The following is an 18622-nucleotide window of genomic DNA, read 5'->3' on the forward strand; positions in this document are numbered from 1 at the left end:
CCAGATTGCCCAGACTGTGACAGAGGACTTATCTGCTGCACGTCACAGCATCTTCCAGGGTGTGAGAGTTGCCTGGTGTACACCCAAGTTTTGTACCAGTACAGAGATGACATAAAACTTCAGTGACACTCCCAGCCCAAGTATTCAGGCACAGCTTCAGGAGCCTTTGTGCCACTCTGCCTTCACCCCGTTCATGATGTGTTCCATGTGGGACAGCTTGAGGTCTATTGTTAAAGTAGTGTTTCTAAAAACCCTCTTGTTTATTTATTTTACCAATTTCCCTCACACTTCCTGGTTTCCTCTAATATGTTTATTTTATTTTCTGCATTCCCTTAACTTAGAATTTTACCTTTGCTGTTTTCCTCTTCTTTTGTTATTTCTTCTTACTTTTCCCTCAGTTTATGAGTCTCATTCACTACATTTCTCCTTGCTCTGCTTCTGTGTTACAATCTTTTAAATCTGTGATAGCTGTGGTCTACATGATTAATGTTCATTTGATGGAGAAGTATGCACATACTGCAATGTGTAAAAAAGAAAGAAACTGAAATGTAGATGGCAGCACTCATTTTAGTGTAATATCACTGAAGACCAGATCTGAACTTGCAGTTTTTCATTTACATTAAAAATATTCTTCCAAATGTCTTCAGAGAGAATTGGGGGTAACAGTGTTGACATTGTAGCAAGCACCACTCAATATATTTTCGCTTCCTTCCTGGTACTGGAGAAAATCAGGGCACTTCTGTAGTTGCTAGGAGAAAACACAAATGTTTATTGGAAGTTGAAACTTGAAAGGTACTTCCTTGGCAACCTACTTCTTACTTACATAAGCTGCTTCAATACTGTATCAAGACTGGGGCTGTGGTAATGGCAGATTTATTGTTTGTTTTTTAAGAAGGAATAAAATATTTATAAGTGTATAATGACTTTTATATCCATTAGTAAGCATTTAAAAAATAACCTGCATACAGCTACAGTATAGCAGTGCAGATGTGCCATGGGGACTTTCTTGCATCTTATATACAGGCACAAACTTTGTAACCCAACAAATAATGAAATGTGATTTTTTTTTTTAATGGTTGTTTACCAAAACCCACAAGTAAATGTTACTAAACTAAAATTGTAATATTCTCAGAAACTTCAGTATTACATTAGAAGAAATTTGGATACACATATGTGGACAATGCTCAGTAAATCTGAAATAATTGTGTAGTTAATGCTTTCCTTGCTTGTGTGATTCACATCAATATAGGTGTTTGCAGGGATGCTTTGGTAATAACTGCTGGAAGTCTTTGTCATTTACTTTGCTCTTAGATTTTCGAAGAGAGAATGTGCTGCCTCACTCTACCTCCAGATCCAGACTTACTTTATTGCTCCAGTCTCCCCCTGTGAAATTCCTTATCAGCCCAGAGTTCTTTACAGTGCTGCATTCTAACCCTGTGAGTATGGTGGCTACAGCTCAAAGGCTTTCATAAATACATGCTTATAAATGCAGTTGTTTTGTGTACAAATATACTGCTCAGTGTTTGATGATAAGATATTGGTAGTACATAAGAGGCTATATTCAGTCATCATTATCCCATGAAATTATTGGGCTATCAGGGCCATCATAGTTCTGCATTATAGCAGTTTTTATTTTCTACTTGATTCTTCATCTTTCTTATGATACAAAATTATTCCTTTATGGAAGCAATAGCTTTCTTGCTGTGCTTTGCATAGGGTGAGACACAATTCTGGGAATGACCTTGCTGCTTAATGGCACTATTGGTTTCTCCCAGATTGCCTGGTTTATATCAAAGTGTATTAGAGGTCACAGTGAACAAAAAACCACCTTAATATATATATTTTCCTTTTTTGCCTGTTCTTCAGTGCTTCTTTTTGCATAGGTTCCTCCCCACTGTTTCTTTGTGTAATGGGATTTATGCTGTAAGGAGAAGCAATGAATGAGTAACTTTTCTTCTGCAGGCTCACTTACAATGAACAGGGTTGTCTTTTGTGGCCAGAGCAGTTTTCTCTTTGAAAAGCCTTTGCTGTTGTGTGTTTTTCAGAGTGCCTACCGCATGTTTACAAACAACACGTGTCTGAAGCACATGATCACCAAAGTCCGGCGGGACACCCACCACTTCGAGCGCTACCAGCACAACCGGGATCTGGTGGGCTTCCTCAACATGTTTGCCAACAAACAGCTGGAGCTGCCGAGGGGCTGGGAAATGAAACACGACCATCAGGGCAAGGTAACGCCACAGGGCTAAGAAGGCCTTGTGTTCATCAGTTTCTGAGATCAGATGGATTTACTTGAGGTAAAACGGATGGTCTGGGACAGCTCCGTGGAGGCTCACTCTGGTGGTTGTGTGTTGCTTAGAAGGAAAGAGATGGTATGGACTAGGTTTCCTTAAGAGGTATTAGAGCTCTTCTGTAGTTGCAAGTCTCACTGATTTTTTTAAAACATGTACCAATTATCAATTTCCCAAAAAAACATTTTGATATCACTTTTACAGTTGTCATGTAAGTTTTAATGTAACTTTAAGCTAGTGCATCCTCAGTATCTGGAACATTATATTTTGTGTAGAAAATGGGAGGGTTAAAAATAGACTATGGTTAGCATGTGAGGAAGTGATAAGGTTTATCAGTTTATTAGGAATTACTGGACTATTTAGCTTCTTGGTTCTTAACATTTATCACTCTCAATGTGGTTAGCTGTGAGAGTCCATATAAATAGTGATATTGATGCTTGGAAAGATTAGACAATTCTAAACTGAAGGGTAAAAATACTTGAGGGTTGTTTCCTAGATTTTTTTAAACTCTGAAAAGCACTTTGTTTTTTCATTAGCCACACAATTAGTAATGTGTAATTCTACTAATGTTGTTCTTTGCCTCACTGTTTTCTGTTTTAAGTCATTCTTGTTCTGTTAAGTTCTTCAGAGGCCAGTTTTCTCCTGAAGAATAGGGTAATTTTTAATTTTCCTTAATATATGCTCCATAGAGAGAATTAGACCTTTGGATATCTGGGTTGGTATTTGGTAACAGCAATGCTACCACAATATTAATCAAGATGAGGAAGCTCTGAATAAATTCCTGCTGGGAATTCTTCATTTTGAGTTAGTCTTAGTATTGCTCATTTTCATAATGTTGTATTGTCTGTGTCACAAGTGCCACTTGTGGATAGTGGAAAAGCCTATTCAGCACTCGAAAGAGACCATGGCCAGTGCGTGGCAAGACCAGTGCTTGAGGAGACCAAACTGAAACTGGACCTACCTTTAGTAAAGCATAAACTTAAAAAATAGCAAGTAGAGCTTAGCCATAACACAATATATAATTATGTTTCCTTTCCTTAACTACTCTTCCCTGCTGAGAAGAGGTTTTTCTTTATTTTTTCAAGTATATCACATTGAGACTTAGTGCTCTTGCTCATGAGGCACAGCGATGGTTCTGGCCCTGGTGCAATGCTGAGTAATGGTGTTTTCATTCCCCCATGACAATGTGGTGCTGCTTGCCTGTCCTCTTTGTAGGTTGTGTTCCAAGGTCAGCTGGGGACTGCCCCCCTCTGAACTCCCTCCAGAGCTGCACAGCAAAGCCCAGCTGCCCACTCTTCTTTGGCTTCTGTGTATATCCCCTGCAGGCTATAATATCATGCAGTCCTCTCTAAAAGGTCTGCTGTGACCACAGTGTAGTTTCTGATGGGCATTACCAATGATCCTTCATCAGTCACTGACCACAGGGAGGCAGAAAGCCATTGGAAAATGTGGTTGCAGGAAGCATTATACAAGCTTAATAGGCTCCTGAGCTGAGCTTTGAGGTTCTACCTTGCAGTGTTCATGTGCATGCACACAGACATTGTACAGGTCGTGCATTTGTGCAGTGTGCATAAGCATGTGTCTGTATTTTAAAGCCAGATGCTAGTCTTTGTGCTTTTTAATTAGATCTCTGCAAGATGTGCATATACACAGGAAGTTATTACAGTACATTTTTGGTTTTTCTCTCTACATTTAAATCATAGTAATTGATTAATGAAGTCTCCAATAGGAAGAAAAGGTATTTTAGTGAGCTTCATAGGTTTTAACTGGAAGAATAACTAGGGCAACTATTCGTGTTTAATGGGCTAAATATAGTTTTGGCAGTACCTATTTTATGTCAGTCTCTTCAAGCATTGTAGATTTAAGGATTATAGCTAGGCAGGAGTTATGAGAGGAATTTTTTTGAAAGGAGATTGTGAACCACAGTGTATTTTGAGCTGTGTGCCAGTGTCCAGATTAGCCCAAAGCATTGAAGCTCCAATGGTTATCTTCACCAAAGCTTCAAACTGCTAATTCATGCTTTGTTTTAAAATAGGCTACTACAAGCTGGCCTGAAACTATACATATTTAATAAGATATGATTGTCTTTATCTTCATGTCTAAACTGAGTTGTTATTTAAATAGAATGCTGTGGAACACTGCATGCAATACTAGAGTGCTGCATTAGCTCAGAACTGAGTAGTGCAGCTCTAGGGGTACTACCTCCTTTATTGAACCAGGATTTTTTGAGTGACTTACATATGGTGTTGACTTAATGAAATCAACCTGTGTTTTGCTGAAAGTGCTTTACATCTTATAAATGTACACAGACTAGATAAAAAAAAAAATCCCCAAAGCAATCCCATGCTAGTAAAGTAGGTAGATCTTACCAGTCAGGAGAAGAAAATTAAGAAAGACTGGCTGTGTTCCAGCACTTTCTTCCAGTCATCTGCCAGGCCCCAAATATAAATTTCATCATGGTTCTCATTCTTTCTCACTAGTTTTGTATTCTCTAATCTGTATAATTGTGCTGCACGGTGGCATCATTGTTTGTCAAGGTAAACAAGTCCTGCATCAGGCTCAGATGTAGCAATTAAAATTTCATTTATTGAATACACTTTACAGTATTTGAATTGTGAAACTGTTTCACTTGCATATCTGTGACTATGTCAGATGGCCAGAACAGGGTTCTTACTGCTCAGGTGATGGGATTCCTTCCTTGTAGGCACAAGCTACAGGTACAGGTGATTGCTGTTGGGGCTACAGGAGGCTTGGTGCTCTTTTTCTGGAGCACTTCTAGGCTTCTGCAACTGTGGTGTCTCTCCATATGTTTGTCTTTCCTTGGGAGATGGAAGTACATTTTCTCCCACTGCAGTCCATAATGGCATTTAGTTGCTGTATAGCATGCCACACTGGTTTGTCTACCTACCTACACAGCAGTCAGAAGAATTGCATTTCTCTGGTCTGCTTGTCCCAATATGAAACAATGATTCTATGAATACTAGAAGCTGTTGTTGCTGCCAGAAAAGTGGTTCTGCTCTCCTCTCCTCTCATCCCTGGTGAGCTGACCAAGGTTAGAGGAGCCAGCAGGGAGAGGGACAAAAAGAGAGTAATTTTAGCCTGGACCAGAGGCCCTGATGAGTTCATTGCATGGCTACACAAACACTTGTGCCAGCACAAGGCAGGAAGGGCACACAGGGGATGAAACAAGTGGTCAGGAGGGAGAAAGATGAGAATGTTTCTTTTGCTGACACCACAAGAATAAATTGTTTGTGGAACTGTGGTTGAAGTACCTCACTGGTAGCCAAACACAGAAATGGCTCCCGCAGTCCCTGACCACCTCTCTGCTGGTCCAGATTTTTTGATTCCTCAGGCCAGATGTCACTTTCCTGTAATTCTGCTCAAAACTGAGATTTTTTTTTTTTTTTTTTTGCCACTTCCGCATGTTTCCAGTACTGACAGAAAACATGGAGTGTGTTGAAATAGAACAGTTCTGGTTTCCAAGTTCAACACTGGTGCTACAAAAAGTTTAAATTTCAGGGCTTAGAAACCTTTTTGGTTCAAATTGGATAGAATTGTAGGAGGCTTTAATTTTCCAGGATACATGTCCCTGTGACCTTGTTTTCAGCAAATGATTGACTGGCCAGTATGTGGTTGTTCTCATCAATTTCCTGATGTAAATTTTTTTGTTGCCATCATCTTTGGTTGTTGGTTGACCTTTTTGGCTTTCAGAGGTCTTTTTTGTTTGAGATGGTGCTTTAGGGTTTTTTGGGGTTTTTTTGCATTTTGTTTTGGTTTTCAGAAAAAAAGATCAGCGAACTTTTGAATAGTTGTAGCAGAAATATGGCAAACATGCCTGTTGGTCTGTAATCATAGTTCATCACTGGATGCAAGCATACACTTGACATACATACAGCCAATTGTGTTCATAATTATATGGTAAATACTTCACAAAAGGTAATGGGTTTGCCATTTAATGACACCTTTTTAGATGCTTATAAGGGAATGAAAAGGAGAATACACCAGGATTACTTTTATTAAATATTCAAGTCTTCTCTTCTTGACAGTCATAATAAAGCTTCCCACTTCTGATGCTTGTCAGATGAGAATTTCAAAGGACTTTATAGAAAGGAACAAAGTAAGACATTAAACTATTCATCCCTTTGGGTGGGATGGAAAAGCGTTGTCCTCCTTCTGCAGAAGGGAAATGGCAGCTGCAGTAACAGACTTTCCACAGCCCCACCTGATGGAATGAAACCTGGATCCCCAATAGACATTAACCTCAGACATAATGCATAAAGAAAGCGCTGATGTCTTCCTTCTGCAGGCTTTCTTTGTTGACCACAACTCGCGCACCACGACGTTCATCGACCCGCGGCTGCCCCTGCAGAGCAGCAGGCCCACCAGTGCGCTGGTCCATCGGCAGCACCTGACCCGGCAGCGCAGCCACAGCGCTGGCGAGGTGAGTGGGGTCTGGGCCTCCTCCCTGGGAGCACCACCCTCCTCTTTCTGTGGGGAGGAGCATGATTCTTCTCTAACAGTGCACCAGTCATCTCTAAGCATTTATTAGATTTTCTGCTAGCCATTGTTGCTTTTAGCATGTATGAATTCAGAGGAAAAATATCAAACATGAGTTTTTATTCGCAGTAACCCCACTTAACCACAGGAGAGCATCTGATTGCAGATTGCTGATTCCTGTATCCAGCCTTTCACTGACAAAATGTGTGTTGTCTAGCATGGTGTCTGCTGAGTGTGTTCATATGTAACTGTGCAAAATAAGAGGGAGGAAAAGATGCATGTGTGACTGTACATTTAGTTCTGCAACTTCCCCATGAAGTGTAAAAAAATCATACCACATACAGCTTTATCAGACTGTTATATCCTTTGAATATGTATTTCATCTGTACTTTCTGATCAGAAGTACATGGAAAACACTATTTTGTTTTGTTTTTGCACCATTTTCACTGGCAGTCCTCATACTGTTGTCACTTCCTTATGCTTATAACCTTGTGTATGTGCAGTGACTTGGACTTCAGTTATACTTAACCTACAGCCAATAGTATGGAGATTTTTAAATTGTGTTTTCAGGAGAGGGCTATTCTATGCCAGGAATTAAAGATAATACAATTCAGAATAACAAGAGAAAAGCTCTGATTTATCCTTTTCTTAGCTCAGTCTTGTGGCAGATGAAGGTCTGCCAGGCCTCTGTTTCAGAGCAAACATGAATCTTGTCTGCCACTTCTCTAACAGGGCTTCCACTGAGCTGCAGCAAGTGCCACAGCACTGGCTTCATATCTTGTCACATCCTGTGTGAACATGGCTTAGTCAGCCCCCCTCCAGTGTCAGGTATATTTTGCAAATGGTTTTAAGTAGCGTTTTCCATCGTTTGGTGATGTGTATAAGACAAGAAGCTATATGCCTTCATATAGCTATTTAGATCTTGAATGCGGTAAAGTACTTCTGTTGTGATTGATTTGTAGCAGAGCAGAAATAATTCTTTTTCTTGACTTTACCCAATATGCACCCAAATTATCTTTCTTTAAGCAGCATCCAGTAGCTCTGCACTTACAACAGGTATTTGTGCCAACCACGTTGCTGAAGTTGTCAATGCTGCAAAATAAGTATAGTTTATCCAACAAGAAATCGTTGTATATATTGCACATACATAGTAAAAATGCTTACCTGTCAGAATTTCAAACTCCATCTAGATGCATGAAATTCCTTAAACCATGTTTCTATGTGCAATTTTAGAAGTGTTTCCTTGATATTGTTACAATTTTAACTTGAATTGAGGTATAATTCCAGATAGGAATATCATACATAGCAATTCAATACAGTATTACATTCTAGGATTAATGATGCAATGATGTTCTTTTATGTATTATGAACCTGAACACCAGTTTTTTCTCTGCCCTTTAGGGCTTATGTGTTGCATATTGCATATTTGCATTTTTTTTTCCTATTTTTAAGCTACTGCATAAAGGAGCTGTATACATTATTGAAAAAGATGAGTACTTAATGAAGAAAAAATCAAAATACTTTCTTTGGCTTTAACTTTCCATGAACTTTGATGTTTTGAAGCCACTGACCCAGTTTTTATAGAGAGATGCTCTAAAGCAAACATGAACCAGTGTAAGGAATGCCTTTTTAGCTAAAGCTGAGCTACAGTGTGAAGCTGGAGCTAATAATAATGGCATTCCTTTTCCAGCACATTGCCTAACAGGAAATAATTCTTCATTTTTCTGAAAGAATATTATGAGAGAGCAAAAAGTTCTTGGGAGATATCTTGGGACTTTTGCTGCTTTGTGATTTCAGAGACTGGATTCAGAAGCACCCTTTTGTAATTATTTGATCTTTTGCAGTTAGATTTTTTATAGATCTTTGAAGCTTGGGAGTGCAGTTCAAATGCTAACCATTACATGTAGGCAGATAAATGGAGAAGTAAACAAAAAGGTCCAACAGGATGAAAAAGAGGTTGACCAAATGTTTTATAGAGATAAAATACTGAATACCCGAGAGATGTCTGAAACCTCATGATGCAGTAAACTGCAGGAATTGCCCTGACATAACAAATGCCTCTAAGAACAATTTTTTTTTGTGGTTCTACCCTAAAAATTGTTCACATGTAGTTTATTTAAGTCCAGAAGGTGAATACAAGAAAAGCAGAATAGTGTTTCTGACTTATTCCAGGAGCCATATTTTTACCAATTTTGGGCTTGTTTGACTTGTCTGAATGTGAACTCACTTCTATATTCTTCTTTGAGGCTTCAGCCACAAATTTTTTTCCACTTCAAATTTAGAGAAACTGCGTTCATGCACAGAGGTAACAGAGGTGCTAATGAAGGAGCAAAATTTGGTTTCCAGAATGTTTAGTATAGATAAAGATGTCCATTAATAACAAAATACAAAATTAAATCACAAAATCAAAAAAAGGTACCCCAGTTTTAATTTTTTGGTCTCTTTTCAGAATGGGACTGTTTAAAAATAGCAGTACATTTTGCATGAGTTTTGATTCTTCCTGTTAATGGACCCAGTGTGATAAATAATGTTTTGCTAGTACCTGTCCTAACAGCTCAGCTGCTTCCTGCTGCAGTGGTTACTGGGGATAGTGATCAAGCAAAGCCTTGACATACGTGCTTGGTTTTAAGCTGTATAAATTCTCACTTTTTTGTACCCAGGTGCTTGTGCTTGCACAGACACTAACTGTGGTTATTTGCACATTTTCAGGTTGGAGAGGACTCCCGTCATTCAGGACCCCCAGTTTTGCCAAGACCATCCAGCACATTTAACACAGTCAGCAGAGCTCAGTACCAGGATGTGGTTCCAGTGGGTACGTCAGCATTCAGCCTCTGCTCAGAGGAGTTTTCCATCACTGAGGGGTCATGGCTGTGTGCACTGCTGGGGTTTCCATTCACTTGGGATGGCTAGAAGTTGCCATGTGTTATGATCCTGATTCTGTCCATCAGCATTTCCCCACTGTTCAGTTGGAACTTTCAGAGCTGGAAGTGTGCAGAACTAAATAACTGATGTATTTTACCTTCCTAGCTCAAATACTCTGTGTGCTCACAGGATGAACCGAAGCCAGGGAGTCAGATGGCGTCCTAATTGGCCTTCATGTATTCCCAGAGATTTTAAACTTTTCTTTTCCACAACCTGTGAGCATCTATTTTGGCAGGATTACAGATAGTGTTAATCAGCTTGGAATTAGCCATTAGCTTAACTTCTGTTCTCAGTTACATACACACAGTTACTGACTTCTGTGCCACCATGTACAGAATGTAGCTTGTTAAATCTAACAGCTGTCACATTGTGCTAAGTCAAGATAAATTAATCCGATTAACTCTAACTGGCTCTTTGTACTGTGGTGTGTTTACTTGAAAACTTCTGCCCATTTATATCCTCCCCCTTGCCTTGGACATGGTGTGCATGCTTCACAGGCTCAGCCATTAGTGAGGATTTGATGTGGGTGTTTCCAATGGCTGCTTAATTTGTGAGAATAGATGCAGTGAAAACCAAGGTCCCTGCAATTTTATACTAACAGTAAATATTCTGGTTTGACCTTAGCTAAGAGTGTGAGTGCTAAAATGTAATAGAAATTGCTAACAGAATTATAGCTGTTAGCAGTGGACAGGATATGTCACAATGAGATTTGACCCATAATCATAAGTGTGTTCTTTAAAAGACAATAGAATTGGTAGCCTTACATACAAAAGTATTAACCCAATACTTCTAAACTTAAAACTGTGAAGATGAAGTGAGTCATTATTGTTGAAGACTCAAAAGGAATGGCATCCTTTGTTTTGGGATCTCCTTGTTTCAGCATGATATTTTTGTTAATATTTTCAGCTTACAATGACAAGATAGTTGCATTTTTGCGGCAGCCCAATATCTTTGAAATTCTACAAGAGCGCCAACCAGATCTTACCAGGAATCATTCACTCAGGTAAGAAAATTAGTGAAGTTTGCTATTCCCATTTCAGTAATGTTAATTACAATTAGCTACCTTCATTAGTTAACAGTGGAACATAACAGATTGCAGACTTCTGATACATTCAAACATATTCATAAAGCTGTGGGAAATAGTTGTTTACTGTATTTCTGTGTAACAGCTTACTATAACAAGGTTGATGCAAACAAATTTTATCAAATAAAGGTACCTACAAGAAAATGTTTGGAACAACTGGCGTAAGAGATCTGCTGATGTCTTCCTAATGTGCCAAGACAGCTGGATGGCACAGCAAATGTGCTCATTCATTCAGCTGGGAGCATGAGGCAGAATGGCATTTGGATTTGTCCTTATCTTTGCAAAGCACATTTAGAAAAATGCTGTCCCGACCTCATGACGTCTGGAGCTAATCTTATATCAATCAGAATTTTTGATGTCTCTCCAAAATTTACAAGATGGAATATCTACAGATTTTTGCACAGTGCAGCAAGATCTGAGGAAGGATAATCTCTGTTGTGTGGTTGTTGTAATTCCCTCATATGTTTAGACTTCAAAATGGAAACGCCAGAAACTTGGGATAGTAGTGACCAGAACTGAAATGAATGTACCTGGTCTTCCTTGGACACTACATTTCAAAGATTGGTTTGATTGTTGGCAGCCTGTCCTGTGCAGTGCTGTGTTCCAGAGACCTACCCACACTGGCTGGCATGGCAACCAGCACTGGTACTCATTTTTCTTCTGTTCTGTGTTACTTACTGATCCCTTTTCCTCTGTGTCCTTCAAGTTCTCAAAATTCAACAAGCTGCCCTGTTTTGCAGTTTCCCCATGTGTCATATAACAAGTTTTGTGATGTGACTTCTGTGTTAAAGATGTGGTTTACCTTCTAAAGAAATCCTAGCTGCTAAACCTGAAACAACATACTAGCAGAATACAAGCTCTCTAGAAAATACAGCAGAAATCTACAGTTCTCAGCATGTCAAAACACTTGTGCCCATATCACTGCAGGCAAGTTTTTCCACCAGGCTTGGTTTGAAATCTGCTGGGATGTAGTATACAAACAATTTCTGATTGCTTGTAGCTTTATTGCTTCATATTCTTTTTCTCAGGGTGCTTGATTTCCTTCAGTCTGATAGCAGTTGGTGTAATTTTCTTCATGTGTGTTGTGGGTTTTTTTAACAAATTAGAGTTCAAATTGCTCACAAGGCTTGTTGGTATTCCCCGATTCTGCTTCTAGTTGAACCTTGCCTCCTGATTACACATTGATAATTTCCCTCAAACTGAGACGTTCTCAAGAAAAGATGGATTTCAGGTTAAAAATGAAAGATCAGAGGATAAAAGATACTGTTTTCTGTACCTCCTAATTTATTTGAGAGTATATGTCCTTCTGTACATTTACTTTGGAAGGAGACTGAAGATATATGCCTTAATTGACTTTCTTCAGCAGAATGATTGGGGATTTTAATGAACACAGTTTTATTTTACATTGAATATGATTGGTCTAAAAAGCAATTCTTCTAAGCTGAATGGTTCCATTCTAATTTTAGTATTTGAAGTTAGTAATTTGATTAATGTAAATTATCTTACCTTCCATTATTCCTCTCTTATATCCTTCTAAAAATGATGCTTCAGTAACATTTTAGTTTGTATAAAGATCTCAGTTTTGTTTTTCCTTGTTAGTGTTTTAAGACCATGATTAGCAAATTATTGGAATCTATGTCTATATGACACATTGTGATACTAAACAACTCCATGACACTGCTGTAAGACCTGATAAATTAAGACCTAACTAAAATCCTACAGTATAAATTCTTAGTGTATTTTTTTTTTTCGGTGATTAGTATAACTGCCAGTAATCTCTTCCTTTTAGGACCTCGGTGCAGTTGAAGTGAAATTACAATGATATAAAATATTATTCTTATTAATATTATTGTAATTATTGCATAGGTGAGGAGGAAAATTAGTATTTGGCCAGTGGAAGAGGACAAAGATAATTTGAAAAGATCTCTGACATTTTCTGTCTAAAATAATTTCTCATTCCCTTAAAGAAAGAAGAGCTAAGAAGTTGAGAGTCTATTAAAATATAAAATGAAAGTATACTACATATATAAATTTGCTGTTCAGAGGTCTCATGGTGGAGTAAGAACATTATACTTACCATATCTTTATTATGCATGTTGCCAAGATTAAATCTTCTTCCAAGCCACTGCAGGTAGATCTGAGAGGCTGCTAAATAATGCAAAGGGCTTCAGGCAAAGGCACCTGTTATACATTAAATACAATTTATATCTTAATGGAATGTAAAAAGCATATATATTAAAGAAATACCACTGAAATCACAACTCTTGCTGGTAACCCCAGGAAATCATGGATTGCATTCATTTGGAAGGCTGCATATGTTAGTTTACCCAGAAAAAGTCCTTCTGGTTTCTGGTGTTGCTGCCAACTGAATGCTAAGATATATTTTGTAATCAACCATTTATTTCCTCCAGCCTTGCTATTTGGACACCAATGTTAAGTGGGCCCTGGAAGTGTCCAGATATCCCTGCCCTGTCAATTGTATGGAGTGATTTTTAACTTCTTGTCACTGCTGGTAATAGGATAAGGGGTAGACAGACCTGTGTGCTGAGCTAGTGCTGCTGATCTTTACTTTTCTGTTTGTTTGGGAGTTTTCTCCTTTAGATTTGGGGCAGGTTTTACTACATAGGTTTGGTTCTTGTTTTCTTTTCCTCCAGAAGTGTAAAGCCAAATTATAATTTGTCTCTACTGGACTATTATACTGATAAAGAAAAAAGCTGAAGGATGTACTTGTATTTCAGAATGCGATGAAAGGCTCAGCAGAGAAAAAGAATAGGAATCCAAGGAATTATATTCAATATATATCCTAAAATTATGTGTGTTACCATGCTCAGAACTTAGGATGTGTAGATTCCACAACAGTGACCAGACTGGGTCTAGGAGAAAGGATGTGTGCTTAGATGAAATAAAGGGGAGAAATAATGCAGAAATAATACCTGCCAGTTTTTTTACTGTCAGATATATTAAGTGCAGTGTGGTATGAAAACATTGGCTTTAAAATCATGAGTACACATTGTAATGTATGGCTTGCATTTGTACAGAGATTCAGAAGAGACAGCGAACTCTTTAAAGAGTTCACTTTAGCAGTAGGAATGTCCTCTTACAGGTTTCAGCCTCCTAATTTGAATTCAGAGACATGGACTGGAAAGTGAATTTGAGGGATTGATTTTTTGTTGTTTTTTTTTTTTAAACTCTTTGGGTGACTGTTCTATCTGCCAATAGCATGAGCACATGAGCATTGAAGAGATTAGGGCAACGGGAGCATCCTTCCTCAGAACAATATTTTACTGCTCACATGGATTTGGTGTGGTAGGGAAAAAAAATAGGGAAAACCATAACTCAGAGATTTCTGATATACTCTGTACTTGTTGCTGTGGTACACATTGATGCCTTATTTGCAAAAGGTTTTTTAAAGCCTTTTTTTGCTTGTACAGGGAGAAGATCCAGTTCATCCGGACAGAGGGAACACCTGGGCTGGTGCGTTTATCCAGTGATGCAGACCTTGTCATGTTACTCAGGTAGGCACTGCTGCTGCCCTTGCACATGTGGAACGCTCTGTGGCAGCTGCTCAGGAGCTTTCAGGGAGCAGTGTGTGCTGATGGTGTCACCCAGTCGTTTCCCCTTCAGTCCCTGGACTTGCAGTTGGGAGAACTACAGCTCAAGGTTCAGGTTTTATTTTCATCATGTTCAATTCTAGATGGTAGTTGAAGGTCACACTTTTCATAGGACAACGGAATATGAAAGGCAAGTGCAAGAGTACTGTGCTTGTGATTTATGTGGGTTTGCCCAGACCACTTTTAACTGTCCTGTTGCATCCAGCCCTGATGCTTAGAAAGGTGGTACAGCTCAGACCTTTATTCAACGATGTGCCTTGTGCTACTTTTAGACTGCATCTGTTTAGTTCTGTGCTTTGGGAAGGTCCGGTTTGTAAAGGCACATACTTCATACTTGAGAGGTGTTTTTATTACTTAATGTCTCTCTTGTCTCTTCACTGTGCTGTCAAGCATTGTCCCCTTTAGTAAAGGAAATATTCTTACAGACTTCAGGAAATGGGAAGCTGATTCTTTAGTAGTTTTCATTTAAGCTATTACTGAAAATCAGGCAGATTTTTTGCTAAAATTAAACCCTTTTGTCTTGATACTGTGCTCTCATCCACTGTAAAATTGCATCAAGAAATTCACAGATACGTTTAAGATTGAATCTAGTGAAATAGAATTGACATTGGTAGTTGTATTTAGAGGCCAGGTTGCATATTGATAATCCTTTCTGGTTGCTAAATCTCCAAATTATTACAGCTACTAAAAAAATGTCATTTTAAATCTGTCTTTGGGCCTTTTTGAAATGTAAATATTGTTCCTTAAAGAACTTTTTAAGATTCTTATGTGTGATTTGGAGGAAAGAATCACATGGCCATGACTGCAAAAAGGACTGTCAGAAAGGACCCATTTAAAAAAAGTCCATGTAAGAAAAAGTCTAAATATTTGTTTGGTGAACAGACTTAGTAAAAAACATCTTTTATTTGAACATTGTTTTCATTGCATTGGGTAGTATAAGACTGGCTTGCAGTTCTTTCTATAGCTCAATTTTTGAAAGTAATTTTTACATACTATCACAACAGTTTATTTGTGTCATGTTTCACATTCAAAATACCTTTTGATACCAGATTCATTCTGACATTAGATATTCTGTCCCTTTTTGGATTTGCTTGTGTCAAATTTGGGAAAAGACTAAAATTTTAATATATATTTGCATACATGCACACACACACACACAGATGCAGTAATTAGGCTGCAAAATGTTTGGGTTTTTTCACTTAAAAATTTGTGTATCAATAATAGATGAAGCATGATGTAAATGAGCTTGAACACTCTAGATGTGATACCTGGTTCAGCAGGAGTGTTACTAAACATAAAATGTTATGCTAACAAGCTTACCAGTCAATATACTTAATGAGTTCAGATGTGACTCTTAATCCTGGAGGTTTAGAATGTTTCTGAATAAAGTTATTGATCCTTTTGTAATGAGAACATTAAAAAAAAAAAAAAAAAAAAAAAAAAAGAGGGAGGCCCATGAATTTTCAAGGCTGATTAACTATATTTTAACCTTGAGAACAAATACCCATATGGCAGTTACTGCTTCCCAGTACTTTCAAAATCTGCTTGAGGAAATGGCAATAAAATATTTCGTAGCACTCTAAGTGTGCACAGTGGAAATAGGTAAGTGACTTCCAAAGAAAGCAGGCTAATAACTAGAGATTTATCCCTAGAAAGTGAAACCTGCCATTTATTCAAATAAATGTGTTCTTTCTTCTTTTTGCCAGCTTGTTTGAAGAGGAAATAATGTCATATGTGCCGCCACATGCCTTACTTCATCCTAGTTATTGCCAGTCCCCGCGAGGCTCGCCGGTGTCTTCACCTCAGAATTCTCCAGGTAAGTTGCTCAGGCAAAGCTTCTGCAGGGGCTGCATGAACCCACTTCTCATCCTTGCTAAGACAAAGATCTAGAGCTATTTTTGAGCAAAGTCAAAAAGTACAACTGCATTTGACTGTCAGACTTGAACCTTTGCCTTGGGCCCACAAGATGCTTTACTGGGTGTATTGCAACTTCAGGGGTTGTGATTTTGTTCTGACTTACAAAAAAGCATGCAGACTTGTTTCTCACTGATTTGAAACAAGCTAAGTGACTGCTCATGCCAGCATCTTGATGCCTGGAGAATTAAAAACATGGATCTAATACCTGTACATTAAAATGGCAATGTAATGGAGCTGTGGGGCAACAAGGGACAATTTTCTGACTAAAAGCCAGCTTGTTATACTTTAACATGAGTTCAAAGCATAGCATACTGCAGCTGCCTGAATATTCATGTCAGAATGGAAGGAAACTGATATTTCAGATTCTGAGTTGCAGATCAGAACTAAATTAATCCAAGTATGACAAGTTCCATTTGAAAGCCATGTTGATAGTTGTTGCTATGTTTAGTTTCCTCAAGATAATAGATATACAAATCAGAAGTGCCTTAAGGGGGTTTCTACAAATTTGATAACAAAAGTATAGATAAATAGAGAACATTTAGGGTGTAAGCAGCTCTAGGTATTTCCAGACAGCAAGAAGTTTTTATCAGAAAAAAGATCTGTGATTTTCATGGGCATTTCCCAGTCCACGATAACAAAAGGTTTGCCTTTTTATAGAATCAGATTAAATGCATTCATAAACATGTGGTAGCTTTTCTTGCTGTTGGACAAAGGACCTCTGTAAGATCTCTCTGAAGAAACTGTCTGAAGACTTTAATGATCTTATGGCATTCTGCGAAGCAGTGAAATACAATATGCACATTTATCAATACTTGCAGTATGCATATGGTTTAGATACAATTGTTTCCCTTTATTGAAAAGAAGGGAATGATCTGCATGTATGCATCTTACTTCCAACTGCAAACCTGGCAGTCTTTTATAAATAAAACCAGTTTTGGCTTCCAGGGTTAAGATTTCTTAATCACTGGTATATGCACCAAAGCATGCTGGGCATAGCTTCCTTCCAACAAAGTAATTACAAAATACACTCAATTTTTAACGTGTGATATCCTCATTTATTCACAATAGCAGTAAATAGTAGAGAATGAACAGTGATAGGTTTAGTCTCATTCTCCCTAAAATTGTAATCTCTCTTCTGGCACATAGAAAAATATAGAGAGACCATTGAACCTCCCTGTCAGTCTGCAAGCATGCACGTTTGTGTTGGTGTACAAATGACTTTTTGATGAGAAATTGTAAATAGCCCATATTTCTATGGAGGCTCTGTGTTTTCTCGTCAGCTAAGCTGGCTGTGCTGCACTGCACGAGGTGGGGTGTTAAGGATCCATTGTTCAGATCAGCCACAATCACTTGTACTTTCTGTTTTGGAAAAGATGAATAGTCATGAAGCTTCTCTTTATATCTGCTTTAGCATATAACCTCTTTGAAAATCAAGTATGATTATCACATCACTGGTGGTTTTTAGCTCTTCCATTAACATCTTTTGTTCCCAAGGCGGAAGTAATCACTATAATTGCCCAGGAATTTCTTGGCATATGCATCTGATTTGCAGTGAGGACTTGTCATGTGCTGACAGAATATTATGATGCTAATCTCTGAACCATGAAGTAATGTGTTATCAGATTCAAGTTTTGTGGTACCCTTCAAAAAAAAATCCAACTTCCTTAGGGGTTAACATTAAAGTACATTTTTGTTGCCTTTTTCTGGTGACTGCATTTTTGTACATAGTTTGACCCAAAGCAAAACAAACAAGAGAGGGAAAAGGCCAATAGTTAAAAGGCTTGTTTATGTTTCTGTAAGTTTTAGGAGATTTCAGCCGAGTGTACGTTTAGAAGCTCTTGGTGCTCTCAGTAAAAGAGAAAAACCACTATAAATGAATCAGTGACCACGATCTGTTTTGCCAGAGGGATCCTTCGAGTTCCCTTTGGAGCCCTGCAGGTTCCATGATATTTACTATTCCTCCCACACTTCGCTTCAGCCTGGAACAAGTGCCAAGTGTCTTTCTGGTCAGACAGGTCTTTTAAAGACCTGCTAAATGGCGTTCAGCGTTGGTGGTGAGCTCACAGGCTCTCTCTGATCCTTGCAGAGATAGACTCTGCAGCTCCTTCCAGCCCCCACTTCCGCAGGATGTGCTGTCGCCTTTTCCGTCAGACCCATGGGCTTTGTGGCTGCTCTCCTTCCCCTGGCTCTGCCCACAGGCTGAACGGATGCACCTCCTCTCTTATTACCTGAAACTTTGCGTTCCCATGCCTTCCCCCACAGCAGCAGCAGTGTTTCTGGATTGGCTTCGTTTCATGCAG

At 38.5% G+C, this 18622-nt stretch overlaps 1 protein-coding gene across 2 annotated transcripts in view; it reads left to right on the forward strand.

The window, feature by feature from the left end:
• The window catches only part of HECW2 (HECT, C2 and WW domain containing E3 ubiquitin protein ligase 2), a 149503-nt gene that overhangs the window by 102581 nt on the left and 28300 nt on the right, over positions 1-18622 (forward strand). For both annotated transcript variants that reach the window (XM_021555393.3, XM_021555392.3), the window contains exons 13-19: positions 1312-1436; positions 2046-2231; positions 6598-6732; positions 9498-9600; positions 10617-10713; positions 14226-14309; positions 16112-16221. In XM_021555393.3, the coding sequence (XP_021411068.2) occupies positions 1312-1436; positions 2046-2231; positions 6598-6732; positions 9498-9600; positions 10617-10713; positions 14226-14309; positions 16112-16221 (840 nt within the window). The remainder of the gene's footprint in view (positions 1-1311; positions 1437-2045; positions 2232-6597; positions 6733-9497; positions 9601-10616; positions 10714-14225; positions 14310-16111; positions 16222-18622) is intronic.

The sequence above is a fragment of the Lonchura striata genome, chromosome 8, assembly GCF_046129695.1.
Source record: "Lonchura striata isolate bLonStr1 chromosome 8, bLonStr1.mat, whole genome shotgun sequence".
NCBI lineage: Eukaryota > Metazoa > Chordata > Aves > Passeriformes > Estrildidae > Lonchura > Lonchura striata.